Source organism: Panthera uncia (genome assembly GCF_023721935.1).
Source record: "Panthera uncia isolate 11264 chromosome A1 unlocalized genomic scaffold, Puncia_PCG_1.0 HiC_scaffold_17, whole genome shotgun sequence".
Lineage (NCBI taxonomy): Eukaryota > Metazoa > Chordata > Mammalia > Carnivora > Felidae > Panthera > Panthera uncia.
In genome coordinates this window covers 4,696,018-4,713,652 of record NW_026057577.1, presented here as the reverse complement: position 1 = coordinate 4,713,652, position 17,635 = coordinate 4,696,018, and the positions used below count along the sequence as shown (strand labels likewise).

The window sequence follows — 17,635 nt, the reverse complement described above, 5'->3', positions numbered from 1 at the left end:
AGATGCTGCCGCCCCTCCCCCAGTTGCCCTGGAGCCAGCAGACAAGGAGATCACGTCTGTTCCAAGGACACTGGTGTGCCCCGAGGCTCCAGGACCCTCCACAGGGGACCACGCTGGCCCCATCCCTGGCCCTGGGGGGCCACCCAAACTCCAGGAGGCTGGCCCCAAACTCCTAGGCACGGAGGTTGCAGATGCATCTGGTGAGGCCCAGTGGCCTCAGGCTGACCACAAAGTGCCACCTGCTCTCAGGGTCCCCCCTGTGCTGGCTTCAACCTTGGCCACCCCAGGTATCCATCCTATTCAGGTGAATGGGAAGAGCCCTGGGGACCCTGACATCCCAATGGCCCCATGCACTGGGGGACCTGGACAAGGCCCACTTTAGCTCAGCCTCAGGCTCCCCAACTGTGAAGCTATAGGCAGGGGGTGGGTGCTGGGAGGTTCTTCCCACCCTGAGTACATCTGTCCTGGAAGCCAGAGGCTTTGGTGGTTAGCCCTGGGCACAGAGCCTGAGTGCCCTGTGCTTCTGGGTAGGTGAGAAGGAGGGGGGGGAGGAGAGGGGGAAGAGGAGGAGTGGGAGGAGGGAGGAGAAGAAAAAGGAGGGAGGAGGAGGTGAGGGAGGAGATGGAGAGGAGGAGGAGGAGGGAGGGGGAAGAAGAAGAGAGAGGAGGAAGAAGAGAGAAGAGAGAGGAGGAGATGGAGGAGGGAGGAAGGGGGAGGAGGAGGGAGGAAGAGAGAGGAGGGGAGGGAGGAGGAGAGGGAGGAGAAGGAGGAAGAAAGGAGGAGGAGGGAGAGGGAGGAGGAAGGAGAGGAGAGGTAGACCCCCTCACCACCACCCTGGCCTGATGAGACCCCCCCCCAGGGATGTTGCCTTGCGGCCCCTCCCCCCCAGAAGCTGCTGCACCTGGCTGTCAGAATGGCCCTTGTCTGGGTAGCTGGGACCCTGTCGTGTGGCTGATGGCCCAGGCCAGAAGCTAGGACAAGAGGGTGCATTGGCTTCTGGGCTCTGCAGGGAGGTCAGGACCCCTGGGTTTGGAGGAGGGTAGTCTCTGTCTGTTCTTACCCACAGGGGCCCTGCGCTCCCACAGTCCCTCCTCCGCCTTGTGCTCCCACCCTCTGGGCCTGCAGGATGACATGGGGACACATAGTGAGGGGCAGTCCCAGCTCCATCCCAAGCTCCCTCTCACTAAGCCCCTGTCTCCTACCAGCTGAGCCTCAGAAGGTGCCAGAGCCTCTCCCCCAGGAGGGCCAGGAGCAGGACTTGGGGGCCCATGCTGAGGCCCAGGGACGCACAGTGCCCATCCGGTAACCTGCTTGGCGTGCTGGGTGGGGGCAGTTCATGAGGGGACATCCCAGGGTCAGGGCACAGAGGAGAGACTGCTCTCAGGGTGAGGGGTGGAGCCCTCACCTCACCCGGGGCTGGGTCCCCTCTTTGTGCATCCCATCTCTAAAAGTCTGCTGTAGTGCGGTGGGGGGGAGGCAGAGCCGCCCACACTCCAGGGGTGTAGGAGAAGAGCAGACACTCATCCAGCTCCATGACCACAGGATGGAGGGTACAGCCTGGCCGGGAGCAGGAGCAGTGGACCTATGGGACATCCACAGCCAGGTGTTCATGGAGACCACGCATCGGACATACGTGTACCAGGCCAGCGACACGGGTGCCACAAGTAGGCGGGGGCTTAGTGGGTCATGTCTGTGTGTGCCCCCAGTGCCCTGGACCAGGGGAGGGACACTCATGCAGAGGAACCTGCAGAGCCACCTGGCCTGTCCCAGCCTTGCTGGGGCGGGGCAGGGGTGGGGAGCTCTCTGCCCGTGTCCCCCCAGGGAGAGGTGAGGGCTGTCACCTGGGAGGGTTGAGGGGCTGAAGGTAGTGAACTGTTTGCTGGGGGCCACCTTCTCCAGCAGGCGTCAACATGCTCTGCACGCCCTGCCCTTGGACAGCTAGGAGAGACAGAGGCTCGTGGGAAGGAGGCACTTCCTGACCATCAGGGGCCTGGGCAGAGTCAGGAGGGGGGCGCCCCCATTAGGGAGGCAGGTGGGCTCTTATTGCCCCAGGGCGTACCACAAGGCTTGGGGGTATCAGGACAGGCGTGGGTGGGTGGTCAATGCTGGCCCACTGTAGGGGGGCAGTCTCTGACTGCAAGGCCCAGCTCCAAGACTCAATGTGGGCTGATGACACAGCCTGGACCTCTCTCCATGGGCTCCCTCCTGCACCCCAGGGCCCCCATCCATGCAGGTCACCATCGAAGACGTGCAGGCACAGAGGGGCAGCACCGCGCAGTTCCAAGCGGTCATCGAGGGCAACCCGCAGCCCACAGTGACCTGGTACCGGGTAGGGACAGGCACCGGGCTGGGGGCCGGGACTGGCGAGTGTGTAGCATTCCCACCCGCCAGCAAAGCACTTGCAGTAGGGCGGGGGAGGGATAGAGTCCATACCCCGGGTTGGGCTGACAGCTGCCCCGCCCGCCTATGCCCCCAGGATGATGCCCAGGTGGTGGACGGTGCCCGGCTCAGCCAGCAGCGGGAAGGGACTACCTACTCCCTGGTGCTAAGGGACGTGACCCAGCAGGACGCAGGCGTCTACACCTGCCTGGCCCAAAACGCTGGTGGCCAGGTGCTGTGTAAAGCGGAGCTGGTGGTCCACGGGGGTGAGTCCCGGGAACCCTCCTCGAGGGCATGGGACGGGGGTGGTCTGCGGCCTCCCTCAGGCTCCAGCATAGTCCGTCCAGCACAGAGACGCTCCAGTTGGGGGTAAGTGGACATAGTTACACCTACGACTCCCGCTCTTCGACTACAGGAGACAGCGAGCCTGACACTGAGAAGCAAAGCTATCGAAGGAAGCTGCACTCTTTCTATGAGGTCAAGGAGGAAATTGGAAGGTATTGTCCACAAACGCAGCCCCAGGAGAGGGCCGCTCCTCGACACCCCCGCGTCCCAGAGCCCCTTCCCCCCACTCTCCGCCCTGAGAGCCCCCAGCACCTCCTGGAACCCCTTCGCCCCCGGGGACCCCTGAATCCCTGGAATTCCATCCCTCAGCCCCCGCCTTCCAGAGCTCTTTCCTCCCAGTCTCCGCCCCCGGAACCCCCAGGATCCTGGAAACCCTGCGACCCGGGAACCCCTGCGCCCCAGGAACCCCGCCCTCCACGGAGCACCTGCCTTCTCCCCGGGAGCCCCCAGCACCCCTGGAATCCTTGGTTCCCGGGGACCCTTGCGTCCCCTGAACTCCGCCCCTCAACCTCCACCTCCCAGAGCCCCTTCCTTCAAGTCCCCGCCCCCAGCCCCCCGGGAGCCCCAGCTTTCTCCAGGGAGCCCCCAGTATCCCCTGGAACCCCTGCGCCTCGGGACCCCGCCGTCCACAAAGCACCCTCCTTTCCCGCCCCCCTGTTCTCCGGAAATTCCGCCTCTCAGGAGCTCCACCCCTCCCGCTGACCCAATGGCACGGGCACCCCCACCCAGAACCCAGTCCCCCAGAAACCTCCTTCCCTGGAGGACCCTCGTGAACACTGCTCTCCGGAGCTCCACCGCTCCTCCAACCCTGTCCTGGGGAACCAGCGCGCGCCCCCAGCGTGGCTCCCCTCCTCCCAGGGGCGTGTTCGGCTTCGTGAAGAGGGTGCAGCACAAGGGAAACCAGATGTTCTGCGCGGCCAAGTTCATCCCCCTGCGGAGCAGGACGCGCACCCAGGCATACCGCGAGAGGGACATCCTGGCCACGCTCAGCCACCCGCTGGTCACAGGGCTGCTTGACCAGTTTGAGACCCGGAAGACCCTGATCCTTGTCCTGGAGCTGTATCCCACAGCCAGGCCAGAGGAAAGGGGCGCGCATGCAGACCCTTGGCAGGCATAGGTCCGAGGGCCCCAGCAGGGCCTGTTCTGCTATTCCTGGACACAGCCCTGGCCTTGTAGCTCGTGGTCCCCTGGCTCAGGAATTTTGGCAGAGCTGTGTCACAGGGTCCAAGACAAGCCCTCACTGGGCCATCCCACGCTCCACGGGGCCTTGCCCAGCAGGGAGGTCAGACTTATGGGCCACGCTAAGCACTAATGCTGAGGGTCCTCAGGCAGCCCACCCGAGCTCCAGGGAGGGATGCACATGCCCTACTCACCCCTCCCACTCTGCTGCTGTCCGCTGACCTTGGCCCCCCTCCTTGGGGTCCCTGTCCCTCCCACCCTCCACAGTCTGAGCACCAACCTCCCCAGCTTGGCCCCCACCCCCACCCCAAGATAGGAGGTGTGTGTGGGGCCAGGTGGGTTCCAGACTCCAGAGCTTTCCTTGACCTAAGCCCCAGGTGTTCCTCAGAGGAGCTGCTGGACCGACTGTTCAAGAAGAGTGTGGTGACTGAGGCTGAGGTAACTGCACGGTCTCCTGTTTTCCCTGGCCACACCCAGCACGCCCCAGCTTGGAAACCTTCTGGGGTTCCCCAGGGCCTCATGGGGTGTGGTAGTTCCTCAGTAGGGCTCTCTAAGCCCTTCCATGCACCCCCCTTCCCCAGGGGGCCACTGCTTTCCTCTCCCAGTCACCACCTGGCTGGTGGGGCCCTCCCTCCTGAGGCACCAGGTGCTTCCGGCTTTGGTCAGGCCCATCTGCTTTCTGGGCTGGAGGAATCCTCTGGCCTTGGGCTCTGGGAGGCTTTGCACACCACCTGCCCCGCGGGATCTGTGCCCAGCTCAGATCTGGGGGCGAGTGGAGCAGTAGGTGAAGGATGGCCCTCCTCTGAGCCCTGGCCTCGATTCCAGGTCAAGGTGTACATCCAGCAGCTGGCAGAAGGGCTGCATTATCTGCACGGCCAGAGCATTCTCCATTTGGACATAAAGGTGCTTGACCTTCTTGGGGCCCTGCAGGGACCAGGGAGGGACCCTGAACATAGGGGGCGGGTAGATGCAAGTCTAGCACTTCCAGACTCTCTGGGGATGCAGAGTGATATCAGGTGGGGTACAGCTTGGATGAACTGGAAGCTGTCCCCAAATAGCACTAAAACCTACCCCAAGACTGCCCACTGTCCCACCGGCATCACCGTTGCCTTGGGACAGCCCTTCACAGACCCCTGTGTGTTCCCTGCGGCCCTGGGAGCCCCCTCCTTAGGGCATGGCCTCCCCTCTCCCTGACTGTGTCTCACAGCCCCCAAATATCCTGATGGTGCATCCTGCTCGGGAGGACATTAAAATCTGCGACTTCGGCTTTGCCCAAAAAATCACCCCAGCAGAGCCACAATACAGCAAGTATGGCTCCCCAGAGTTTGTATCCCCTGAGATCATTGAGCAGACTCCCGTGAGCGAGGCCTCGGACATCTGGTAAGTGAATGGCCACTGGGGATGCCAGCAGCCCCTGCCCCACACACAGTCGCTGCCCCTCCTCCCACACCCCCCAACTCTGAGCATACCCTTTGCCCGAAGCCCAGGCATGGGATGACTCAAGACTGTGCTTTTGCTCCTGCAGGGCCATGGGGGTCATCTCCTATCTCAGGTAAGCAGACACCTGCCTCTGTCAACCACCCCCTCTGAAACCAAGCGCCGATCCCTTCCCCATCAGACCCATGACAAGCCACGTGCACTACTGGCTGCTTCCCAGATCAAAGACCCAAGACCCACAGGGCAGCTATTATGGGAACCAGCGGTCAGCCAACTCTGATAAGTAGTTTCTGCTGCGCTCTTTTCTTACACACTGTGGCCCAGAGGAGCTTGGCCGGGTCACCAGGCAAAGCACTGAGCTGTTTCCCTAAAGGGTCTGCCCAGAGCCCCCTCATTACAGTTACAGCTGCCCTCGAGGAGGCTGCTCATGTAGATTGAGTCTGGATCCCACCTCAAGCTAAGGCTGGGTACATACTCCAGGCTGACCCTTGATCCCTGTCCCAGGCTGAGCATGGATCTCTGGGCAAATATTGGCCATTTCTGGGACTCTCAGGGCTGGATGGGAGTGGCTCTGTGGCCACTGGGGGCCTTGTAAAAGACCCAGCACTGTTTGCTCTGGCCACCTGCCCCCTATGCATCCAGAAATCCAGGTCACTTCTGAAGGCAAAGTCATGTCTCTGCTTTCAGCCTGACCTGCTCGTCACCATTTGCCGGTGAGAGTGACCGAGCCACCCTCCTGAATGTGCTGGAGGGGCGGGTGTCTTGGAGTAGCCCCATGGCTGCCCACCTCAGCGAGGATGCCCAGGAATTTATCAAGGCTGCCCTGCAGAGTGCCCCAGAGTGAGTGTGCCACCCTTTCCCCGCCCCGGGTTCTCACAGGCCTGCCCCTGGGGCAGCTGACCACCTGGCCTGACCCCTGGTCTTCTTCTCCTCGCAGGGCCCGACCCAGCGCAGCCAAGTGCCTGGCCCACCCTTGGTTCCAGGTGAGCAGGCTGAGCCCAAGCAGGCCTGCACAGGGAGGGAAACAGGCCATGGGGCTGGGGAGGCGGAGGTCTACGTGGACCACAGGGTGCACCAGGGTCTGCCCTCACCGTCCCTGTCACCTGGGCCCTCTCAGAAGTCCGTGCCCGCGGAGGAGGCCCACTTCATCAACACCAAGCAACTCAAGTTCCTACTAGCCCGCAGCCGCTGGCAGGTGAGCAGTGCAGCCTCGCGGAGGGGGTGAGGGTTAGGGTTAGACCCCCCAAAAGATGCTGAAGAGGGGGCAGAGCTGCGAGGTGGGGGCTGGAGGCCCGCAAGGAAACCAGGCCCTCAGGACTGGCTGTGCTTCCCCCAGGGCCTTGGGAGAAAGAGAAGCCAGGCTGGGGCATGCGCTCTCTGAGCCCCAGGGGCGGGTCTGGGAGGAGGTGCGTGCCACGCGCAATGCCCCAGCCTGGGCAGGAACAGAATGACACAGCCCTAGGGGATGAAGAGTGGAGCTTGTAACGCGCTCCAGTTCCTGGGTGCCCCTTCAGGGACCACTAGGAGCCGCAAAGCGGGCAAACACGCGGCTGACGCGCCCCTGTCCCCCGCAACCCCCAGCGCTCCCTGATGAGCTACAAGTCCATCCTGGTGATGCGCTCCATTCCCGAGCTGCTCCAGGGCCCGCCCGACAGTCCGTCCCTCGGGGTGGCCCGGCACCTGCACGAAGGCGCCAGCGCCGCCTCCAGCAGCTCGTCCTCGTCCTCCGACAACGAGCTGGCACCCTTCGCCCGGGCCAAATCGCTGCCGCCCTCTCCGGTGACCCACTCCCCGCTGCTGCACCCGCGGGGCTTCTTGCGGCCATCCGCTAGCCTGCCGGAGGAGGCCGAGGCTTGCGCGTCTGCCGCCGCCGCGCCTCGGCCGGCGTCGCCCCCAGGTGCAGAGGTGCCTGCTACCCCGGGCTGCGTTCCCCGCCAGAGTGTCATCCGCAGCCTCTTCTACCAGCAGGCAGGCGAGGCCCCGGAGCGCGGAGGCCCCGCCATGGGCGGCAGGCGGCACCCTGCCCGGCGGAGGCACCTGCTCAAGGGCGGCTACTTCGCAAAGGCCCTGCCCAGCCTGCGGGAGCCGCTGCTGGAGCATCGCGCGCTGGAGGAAGAGGCCGCCCGGGAGGAGCAGGCCGCTCTGATGGCCAAAGCGCCCTCCTTCGAGACCGCCCTGCGGCTGCCTGGCTCCAGCGCCGGAGTGGCACCCAGCCGCAGCCGATCCCTGGAGCTCGACCAGCCACACTCCGCCAGCTCCTCCACTGAGGCCTGTGGCCGGGGGCAGTGCCCTGCCCCAGGCCTCTCAAGCCTCCAGATAGCCTCAGGGGAGAGCCTGCCAGGAGGGGTCACATGTGCCCAGGAGATGCAGCGTCCAGAGGGATCCCAGCAGGGGCCAAGACTATTGCCATCCATCGGGGGCCTCCCAGGGGCTGCTCAGCAAGAGGGGTCATCCCAGGACAGCTGTAGGGAACAGCCCGCCCCTTCCTTCCATCCCCAGTGGGGTCCCGCTCCCCTGCAAGGCTGTCACCCCCTTAAGGCTGTTACACCACAACTTTCTGGCTCCTTCCCTTCAGAGCAGTGCACGGGGCCCCTCTGGGCATCCTCCAGCCCCTTCCTCTCAGGGGAGACCCAGGCTCCCCTCTCCCCAGCCCAAGAAAGCTGCCAGCCAGGCTCTATGGAGGGTCCAAAGGACACTTGTCTCCCTGGGAGGCTGAGTCCCCCTAGCTCCTCAGGGCTGGCTTCCCAGGTGGGCACGGGGCCTGGTCCCTCCCAGGATGCCACCCTGGAGCTGGAGGATGCATCAGAACCGGAGCCCAGCCCACAACGCCCTCAGGAGCAGGCCACCATGCGGAAGTTCTCCCTGGGGCAACATGGTGGCTACGCAGGAGTGGCGGGTTATGGCACCTTTGCCTTTGGTGGGGATGCAGGAGGCATGTTGGGGCAGGGTCCCCTGTGGGCCAGGATGGCCTGGGCTACCTCTCAGTCCTCAGAGGAGCATGATGACACTGGGGCTCAGAGCCCACCCCCCCAGGCCAGTGCAGCGCCCCTTCCCGAGGGCAGCGGGGCACCCCCAAGGGCCTCCCCAGAGCTGAGCTCGTGGGAAGACTTCGGCAGGGGCTCCCAAGTGTCCCTGGTGCAGATCCGAGACCTGTCTGGGGACTCAGAAGCAGCGGACACCGTGTCCCTGGACATCTCAGAGGTGGAGCCTGCCTACCTCAACCTGTCTGACCTGTATGACATCAAGTACCTCCCTTTCGAGTTCATGATCTTCAGGAAGGTCCCCAAGCCTGTGGAACCAGAGTCACCTTCCTCCCCAGAATCCGAGGCAGAGGAGGAGCTGGCTGAGTTCCCAGAGGCCGCGTGGCCCTGGCCAGGCGCACTGAGTCCACCAGCCAGCCTGCAGATCACAGAGGAGCCAGAGGACATGGAGACCCTGCTCGGGGAGGCCACTGGCAGTAGGAAGCGGAAATGGTCACCCCCCTCCGGTGGCCTCTTCTACCTCCCCAGGAGACACACGCTGGAGGAGCCCCTGGAGCTGGGACTGCGCAGGAGGGTGAGGGCCTCGGTGGCCCACATCTCCCGCCTCCTGAAGGGCAGGCCGGAAGGTGACTTCCCCACCCCACTCCACCCCCTCCCTGCAGGTAGTAGGTGTCTTGTTTGCACTTTGGGGCACCTCGCCTCCACGGCTGAGAAGAGCTGGGTGACACAGAAGCCACTCTGCTCCAGGGTCCTCTCCCCTGCCCCACATGGGGGCCTCTGTTTCTGAGGTCTCCTGTGTGGCCTCAACCCGCAACCCCCGTGTGCATCTGAGGTCCCTGTGTTGGGACATGAGGAGGCTTGGAGACACTGGTACAAAGAGAATCAAACCAGTCCTGGCCTCCCCAGGCACCTGTGGCCCCCAAGTCTTACCTGTCCCTGGTGCCCTTGCCCAGGACAGGCTGATCCTGACAGGGGTCAGAAGGGGGTGGTCTCTGCAGCAAATTTAGCTCATTTGCAACAAAAGTCTGTGGGATCTGGGCTCTTGTGCCCCGTGTGGGAGTCCACTGTGGGTGGCAGCTGGGTCCCTTAGGTGTGACTTCTGGAGGCCTCCTCCCTGCAGGTCTGGAGAAAGAGAGCCCCCCCAGGAAGAAGGCAGGCCTGGCTTCCTTTCGGCTGGGCCTGAAAAGCAAGGACCGAGGTGGGTGTGCTGCCCTGGGGGCCGAGCCACACTGCAGCTGAGGGGACCCAGCTGTGGGGGATGGGAGCCCCTCCTCAGTGCCCAGACCAGTGTGGGGGACAAGCTTACATCCACGGGGGCTGGAGCCCAGATGGGTGAGGGGGGGTGCTCTGGTCCCATTATTAGGGCAGTTCTGGAGGACTTTCTGGGGCAGGTGCTAGTGTTGAAGATGAGCTGAGTGAGGGTGGGCTTCCCCAGCATCCCTGCCTCAGGGGTCCAGGTTCTCAGGTTGGGGATCATCTCTGAAGGCTCCCCTGCCTCCCTTCCTGCTCCCCAGCGCCATCCTTTCTAAGGGAGCTCTCAGATGAAACGGTGGTCTTGGGCCAGTCAGTGACTCTTGCCTGCCAAGTGTCAGCACAGCCAGCTGCACAGGCCACCTGGAGCAAAGGTAAGGAGGTGTCCTGGGGCTGGGGTGCAGGAAGGAGGAGGGCACTGCTCTCACTGTACAGAGGGAACCTGAGGCCCCAGGAGGGCATGGGTCTCCAGGCAGGGTGCATATTCGAGCTGCTCCCCAGGTGTGCTCTGTCCTGATGCAGATGGGACTCCCCTGGAGAGTAGCAGCCGCCTCCTTATCTCCTCCACGCTCAAGAACTTCCACCTCCTGACCATCCTGGTGGTGAATGCTGATGACCTGGGAGTATACACGTGCAGCGTTCGCAACACACTGGGGACTGCGGCCACCACGGCCGTCCTCCGGAAGGCAGGTGGGTGCACCGTGCCAGGCCCTCTGGGGGGGGGGACAGGGAGAGGGGCCACCCCACATGCCACTGCCTCCTTCTGGAGGTTTCCTCCAGGCCCACGGAGGCGGGGGAGGGGATGAGACTCTTCTGGGGTGCCTAGAGACCCCTTATCACTTTGAAGGTGGGTTTATGCCGGGCCCCTCTGCTGGAGGCCTACAGAATGTGACGCTCACCAGCCAGTTGTGCACACCCCAGCACACTGCCAGGCCTGGAGGGGCCACAGAGGGTAGGAGTCCGCTCTGCAGGCTGGAACCCCCAGGATGGGAGGCAGAAGGCAGGAGGCAGGGTGGCCCACCTGGCCCAGCCCTCTCCTCTGCCCTTCTGGGTGTGGGGGGGTGGGGCTCCTCTCCCTGCATTTCACATGATACCCCCCCTCCCAGTTCTTCTAGCCAATGGAGGACCAGGCTGCTTCCCATTTTGTATTTCTATTATGGTCAAACTATGATCTCAAAAACAGTGCAGGGGACGCCAAACAGGGGCTGTGGGTGCAGCTCTCGGGCCCTGGCTTGATTCTCAGCAATGGCCAACCAGCAGATGTTTGTCAGGTGAACCTGAGCAGCCAGGACAGGCCTCCCTGTAGGGGGCCTGGCACTGGCAGAGGGCTGTCCTTGAGGGCCACTCTACGGGCTTCCTGAGTACATGGTGGGAAGGGAGCCTGGCAGGGTACACACCTACCAAGGCCCCCACCACAGGAGGCCCTGGGCCCTTCTACTTACTGGTCAGTGCTGGAAGGGGACCCCGAACGAATGGGACTAGGGGATGGTGGGCTCAGGGTCCTGGCTGCAGGTGTAGGAGGGCAAGGCGGGGCGGGCAGGGGCTCTGAGCTGCATCGGAAGCCCTGGAAAGGCCCCGCCACCCTGACTGCTGACTGTGGCCCCGCAGAGCGCCCCTCGTCTTCCCCCCGCCCAGACATCGGGGAGGTATATGCCGATGGGGTGCTGCTGGTCTGGAAACCCGTGGAGTCATACGGCCCCGTGACCTACATTGTGCAGTGCAGCTTGGAAGGTGCGAGCCGTCCCGGTGGCCCCCGGATGCCCATCGGGGAAGCCTGCCTGGCTGGGTGGCCTCAGGCAGCGCCCAGCCAACTCCGTGCTCCCTCTGGGAGGGGTCTGTCCACCCCCTGGCCCTGGGGAGGGGGGCCTTGGGCTAGTGCTCACCCATGCCCCTCCTGTGTGGCCCAGGTGGCAGCTGGAACACCCTGGCTTCCGACATCTTCGACTGCTGCTACGGTGCCAGCAAGCTTTCGAGGGGTGGCACATACATCTTCCGAACAGCCTGCGTCAGCAAGGCGGGCATGGGTCCTTACAGCAGCCCCTCAGAGCCAGTCCTCCTGGGAGGGCCCAGCCACCTGGGTGAGCCTGCTGGGCGGGGCGGTGGCCATGCGCTGCCACTCCAGTCACACGTACTCTCTGGGATGCTTTTTAAATTTATTTTTGTTTTATTTATTTTTGAGAGAGAAAGAGCATGAGCAGGGGAGGGGCAGAGAAAGGGAGAGAGAATCCTAAGCAGGCTCTGAGCTGCGGATTTGAACTCACCAACCATGAGATCATGACAAAAGCAGAAATCAAGAGTCAGACGCTTAAGGGACTGAGCCCCCGGGGACTGCCACTGGGAAAGTTTGGTTTAACCTGTAGGTCCCTGCATCTCCATGGCCCAAGGAATGAGGTCAAAGTGTGGGGATTCACAGAAGGGCCCCTGTCAGGGTGCCTGGGAAGGGGGAGAGGAGACGAGGTGGGGGGAGCTGGGGCTGGAGGGGTGCCTCCGTCACTGACTCCTTCTCCCGTAGCCTCCGAGGAGGAGAGCAGCGCCTCGAGGCCAGCCCAGCCCCTCCCCAGCACGCAGACGTTCGCCTTCCAGACGCAGATCCGAAGGTAAAGGGAAGGCGGACCTCCCCGCCACAGCCCACCACCCCGCTGGCCCAGCCTCCCTCCCCACTTGGCGCCTCCACCCAAGTTTGGTTCAGAGCCTCTGTGCCGTCTTCCCCCTTCCCGGAAGGCTCTGGTCACCTCCCGCTGGGCTTGCTTTACTGATACTGGGAAGGAGGGTGCGTGGGGGGTGTCCTCACAAGCCTGGCCGGTGCCCCCTCGCCCAGGGGCCGCTTCAGCGTGGTGCGGCAGTGCCGGGAGAAGGCCAGCGGACGCGCGCTGGCCGCGAAGATCGTTCCCTATCGCCCCGAGGACAGGACTGCCGTACTGCGCGAATACGAGGCTCTCAAGAGCCTGCGCCACCCGCACCTGGCCCAGCTGCAGGCCGCCTACCTCAGCCCCCGGCACCTGGTCCTCATCTTGGAACTTTGCTCGGGACCCGAGCTGCTCCCCTGCCTGGCGGAGAGGTGAGGGGTGGCCTGCCTGCTGGTCCCGGGGCGGGAATGTAACGAGCGTCGGAGCGCGGAGGGGCGCGCGGTGCGTACCACCTCCGGGCTCCGCCTCCACCGACCAGCCCACGTCCCGGAACTTTAGCAGAGCGGGGGTGCCCCTCCCAAGCCCACGGGCAGGGCTCGTGTCTCCGCGCCCCTTCTGCCGTGGACAGAGCCGAGCCCCTCTTCTCACGCGCCCCCAGGGTCTCCTACTCAGAGTCGGAGGTGAAGGATTACCTATGGCAGATGCTTAGCGCCGCCCAGTACCTGCACGCCCAGCGCATTCTGCATCTGGACCTCAGGTCCGAGAACATGATCGTCACCGAATACAACTTACTCAAAGTCGTCGACCTGGGCAACGCCCAGAGCCTCGCCCAGGAGAAGGTCCTGCCCTCCGAGAGGTTCAAGGACTACGTGGAGACCATGGGTGCGCAGGGAGCGGAAGCCAACCTGACCTGGGGGGAAGGGTGGGCCAGGAGGAAACCCCGCCCCCAGGTCTGCGTCCCTCCCCAGCCTCTCACCTGTGCCCTGACCTGTACTCACTCCCAGCTCCCGAGCTCCTGGAGGGCCAGGGTGCCGTCCCACAGACCGACATCTGGGCTATAGGCGTGACAGCCTTCATCATGTGAGTTCTCCAATCGCAGGGGCGGGGGGGGGGGGCTGCGGAGAGACTGGGCATCCACGGAGGGTTCTCCCAGACCCCCCGCTGTCCCCCCCCCACACCCGATGGTTACCTGAGTCTCCTGATCCCCCACGCGCGCAGGCTGAGCGCGGAGTACCCGGTGAACGGTGAAGGGACACGCGACCTGCAGAAAGCCTTGCGCAAGGGGCTCATCCGTCTGGGTTGCTGCTACGCGGGGCTGTCCGGCGGCGCGGTGGCTTTTCTCCGGAGCACGTTGTGTGCGCACCCCTGGTAAGGTGGCCGTCCTGCCCGTCGCATCACCCTGCGCTCCGCCCCGCGCCCAGCCCTCCCACCCCGCCTGGCCCACGCCCTACGTCCCTTCTCCGCTCGGCCTCCGCTCCCAGAGCTCAGCTGGTACCGTTTCCCTCTCTCCAGGGGCCGGCCGTGCGCGACCAGCTGCCTACAGTGTCCATGGCTAACCGAGGAGGGCCCTGCGGGCTCCCAGCCCGCGGCTGTCTCCTTCTCCACCGCGCGACTTCGAGCCTTCGTGCGCCAGCGAGAGAAGAAGAGGGCGCTGCTGTACAAGAAGCACAACTTGGCCCAGGTGCACTAAGCACTCGGCCTGGCAGAGAGGGGGTGTGTGTGATGGGGGGTGGGAGGTCGCCGTTCTGGGCTGCGCCCCTCAGTTTCCGCTCTAGGACTCGCTGTATATGAACAGACAGGCCAATAAAAAAGCAGAACCGGATGAAGTGTTATCTTTCTTTGTGGGTTTGTTTGGAGAAGGAGGAGAGGGTTCCGCCACCTCACTTGGAGGTTGGGGGCCAATCAGACAGCAGAACTGCCCTTCCCTGTGGAGTGGGTGGAAGTCAGGCATCCTGGTTCATGGAGTGGGGCAGCCAGGGCACCCTCAATGGAGGTGACCAGCTCATCCAGCTTACAGTCCTGGGGAAACTGGGACAGTTGGTCCCCAGCCTCGCCCCACCAGCTGGCCCCCAAGGCACCTCTCCTGGGCTCCTGGATGCTCCAAAGTGCATGGATAGAAAATCATCAGCTTGGCCCCCATTGTCACCTCCCTGGCCTGGTGTGGCCCCCAGAATTGGCCACAGCAGCTCTATCTCAGTCGGAGGCAGAAAGGAGCCTGGTGGGTGACCAGCAGTCCCTCCCCGCCAGAGGGAGGCAGAGGTGGATTCTTATACAGGAGGGCCGTAGAGGCTGAAGAAGGATCCTGAACCAGAGTCCCCCCAACCCCCTGCCTCCTGCTCCTGCTAGATGTTCTGGCCACTCTCACGGGGAAATCTCATTTGGAAAGAATGTGTGGTTCTGATGTGCCACAAGCACTTGCTGCCTTGTTTGATCTCTACCAGTTCTAATTCTAGTTTCAGTTAGGAATGGCCTCCCTCCAGCACTCCCTTCTGGGACAGGTCCACTGTGCCCAGGGACTCTGAGCCTTCTACTGAGAGTCCCTCCACAGTCCTGTAGCCCTGACCACTCTTGTTCAGACACACAGTGAACACACCTCTAGTCTCAGTCCTCATGACCTACATCTGAGCCCACGCCTTCCTCTCCATCACATGCTCATCCAGCCCCAGCTGGCTTGGCTCTGCACATGGGGACCCAGGTGAGACTTTGAGCAACCTGTCTTCTGAGACTGCATTTCTTTGGTAACCTCCTCTGTGTGATGTTCTGGGATGATATATCCTTGTCTAAGCCTGTTTAGATCTAATTTTGCAGGGTCAGCCCAGCTCCGACTAGCATATGTTGAGAGATACTCACTGGGGCTGCAGAGAGGCAATGTCTCCTCCAGTGGCTCAGCTTCCCTTGGTCCTTGCTGGTGGCTGGCCTAACTTCCCAGCAAACCCAGGTGTCCTTGAGAGTTCTACCTTGTTACTCTGCCCCTGTGCTTAGTGCACAGTGGCTAGTGCATCCTCACAGCCTTGTTTTGGACTTGCCCTTTCTAATGTCATGTGGCATGATCCATGACCCTTTTCCCAGACTGAACCCTGTTGAATGAACTCACTCAGCCCCAAAGTCCCTGCATTTATCTGTTATGACATTTCGTTGGTAAGCTGTTTCTAGAGATCAAATCTAACACAACTTGTTTTTGACAGTTGTGTTGTACTTTATGATGTGGTAACTTTTTAAAATGATTTTTTAAAGTCTATTATTTTGAGAGAGGGACAGAATGGGGCAGAAGAAGGGAGAGAGACAATCAAACAGGCTCCATGCTCAGCAAGAAGCCTGACACAAGGCTTGATACCATGACCCTGGGATCATGACTTGAGCAGAAATCAAGAGTCAGATGCTCAACTGACTGAGCCACCCAGGTGCTCCTGAATTTTGAAGATTATGTGTGTATTCTGAATATTAATCCTTTGCGAGATATGTGGCTTACAAATATTTTCTTCCACTTTGCAGCTTTTTTCCCCATCCTTTTAACAAGGCCTTTCAAAGAGCAAGTTTTAATTTTTTAAGACAGTAATTTTTATTTTTATTTCTTTTGTTAGTACTCTTTATGCCCAGCATGGAGCCCAATGTGAGGGACCCAAACTCATGACCCTGAGAGCCAGACCAGATCAAGATCAAGAGTCAGATGGCTAACCGACTGAACCACCCAGGCACCCCTAGAACGATTTATTTATTTATTTATTTATTTATTTTAAAACAAATAGACATGGGGGGGGGGAAGAGAGGCAAACCACAGTCTTTTTAATGTTTACTTTTGAGAGAGAGAGAGAGAGAGAGAGAGAGAGAGAGAATGAGCAGGGAGGGGCAGAAAAAGAGAAAGAGAGAGAGACAGAATCTGAAACAGGTTTTAGGCTCCCAGCTGTCAGCACAGAGCCTGATGCGAGGCTGGAACTCACGAACCCTGAGCTCTTGACCTGAGCCAAAGTCTGACGCTTAATTGACTGTGCCACCCAGGCGCCCCCAGATATATTATATTATATTATATTTTGGTTATTGTATTGTTCAGTTCCAAAATTTCCATTTGGTTATTCTTTATGTCTCTACTTCTTTCCTAAGACTCTTGATTTTTTTGCTGAAACATTTGACTTATTACTTGTTTCACGTGTGTTTGTAATTTTTGTTGAAGTATTTTTATCATAATAGCTTTAAAACATTTATCAGATAATTCCAACAATATTGTCATGCCAATATTGGTGTCTATTCCTTGTCTTTTTTTTTTTCTTTCCACTCATTTTGGGATCTTCTTAGTTTTTGGTTCTTAGTTATGACAAGTTATGACTTTTTACTGATATGTGGACACTTTCATAACATGTTATGAGACTCTGGTTCTTATTTAAGGCTTCTGTTTTAGCTGCCTGTAATATAAGAAGAAGTATATGTGGTCTTTGTCCTGCATTCCTGGCAGAGTTCCTAAAATTCCAGGCTCCTTGGAATTTCCTGAGTGGTGCAAATGTTTTTTTTTGTTACTCCTGAAGAGTTCCTTTACAGCACACCTTAGTTTATGCTAATGAAGTGACTTAGGATGGGAACCATGGGTGGCCTCGGGATGACCAGAAGGGCCAAGTGCCTAGAGGATTGGAACTTCCATCTCTATCCCTGATCTCTGGGGAGGGGAGGGGGCTGGAGTTTGAGCTCTATAAAATCGCTTGAACAACGAGATTCCAAGAGCTTCTCGGTTGATGAACACGTCAACTTGCCGGAAAGGGTGATGCCCCAGAGAGGGTATTAAAGCACCATCCTGTTCCTGTACCTTTCCCTGTGCCTCTCTTCCACCTGGATGTTCCTGAGTTGTATCCTTTGTAGTAAACTGGTAAACCTAAGTGTTTCATGAATTCTGTGAGCCACTCTAGCAAATCATCAAACCTGGGGAGGAGCTTGTGGGAGTCTCCAATTTATTGTTGGTTGGTCAGAAGTACAGGTGACCTAGGACTTGCACGTTGCATTGTAAGTGGGAACGACTTGTGGGGTCTGGACCTTTAACCTGTGGAATCCGATGTTAATTCTAGGTATGCAGTGTCAAAACCAAATTGAATTGTTGGCTGCCTAGCTGATGTCCAGAGAATAAGAGAATTGGTTGTTGGTGATGGAAAGCAGCCCTGACTGGCTGTCTCCAACACTACTCCAGCAGGGGAAGGTTTGATGTTACCTCATTACTGCTTGGCAGAGGGGGAAGGGGTACCACTGACATTACTGGCAGGGTGGGGGCTCTAGTTACTGTTGAACAGAGGTAGGCATTGCAGCTACCCTCTGGTCTCCTCTGACTCCCAGGTATTGCACAGCAAGGCTGAAAGTCCAGCTCCCCACTTGGTCTTTTATGGAACTCTCCCAGCAGGGGTGGGTTTGAGAAGGCTCATTACAGCCTGGCTGGGGCCAAAGTCTGGGATATTCAAGTTT

The 17,635-nt window shown here is 60.5% G+C and overlaps 1 protein-coding gene across 1 annotated transcript in view; it reads left to right on the top strand.

Annotated features, from left to right (window-relative positions):
- The window catches only part of OBSCN (obscurin, cytoskeletal calmodulin and titin-interacting RhoGEF), a 96,242-nt gene extending 82,227 nt beyond the window's left edge, over positions 1–14,015 (top strand). The window contains exons 44-69 of the mRNA XM_049648814.1: positions 3–287; positions 1,206–1,302; positions 1,543–1,664; positions 2,217–2,329; positions 2,477–2,645; positions 2,795–2,876; positions 3,583–3,783; positions 4,281–4,341; positions 4,729–4,806; positions 5,111–5,283; positions 5,429–5,455; positions 6,028–6,180; positions 6,278–6,323; positions 6,458–6,535; positions 6,922–8,947; positions 9,442–9,519; positions 9,836–9,946; positions 10,095–10,262; positions 11,181–11,303; positions 11,480–11,650; positions 12,085–12,169; positions 12,391–12,630; positions 12,858–13,081; positions 13,204–13,279; positions 13,418–13,567; positions 13,712–14,015. Of these exons, the coding sequence (XP_049504771.1) occupies positions 3–287; positions 1,206–1,302; positions 1,543–1,664; positions 2,217–2,329; positions 2,477–2,645; positions 2,795–2,876; positions 3,583–3,783; positions 4,281–4,341; positions 4,729–4,806; positions 5,111–5,283; positions 5,429–5,455; positions 6,028–6,180; positions 6,278–6,323; positions 6,458–6,535; positions 6,922–8,947; positions 9,442–9,519; positions 9,836–9,946; positions 10,095–10,262; positions 11,181–11,303; positions 11,480–11,650; positions 12,085–12,169; positions 12,391–12,630; positions 12,858–13,081; positions 13,204–13,279; positions 13,418–13,567; positions 13,712–13,889 (5,315 nt within the window). The 3' untranslated portion in view covers positions 13,890–14,015. The remainder of the gene's footprint in view (positions 1–2; positions 288–1,205; positions 1,303–1,542; positions 1,665–2,216; positions 2,330–2,476; positions 2,646–2,794; positions 2,877–3,582; positions 3,784–4,280; positions 4,342–4,728; positions 4,807–5,110; positions 5,284–5,428; positions 5,456–6,027; positions 6,181–6,277; positions 6,324–6,457; positions 6,536–6,921; positions 8,948–9,441; positions 9,520–9,835; positions 9,947–10,094; positions 10,263–11,180; positions 11,304–11,479; positions 11,651–12,084; positions 12,170–12,390; positions 12,631–12,857; positions 13,082–13,203; positions 13,280–13,417; positions 13,568–13,711) is intronic.
- Positions 14,016–17,635: the final 3,620 nt, after the last annotated feature.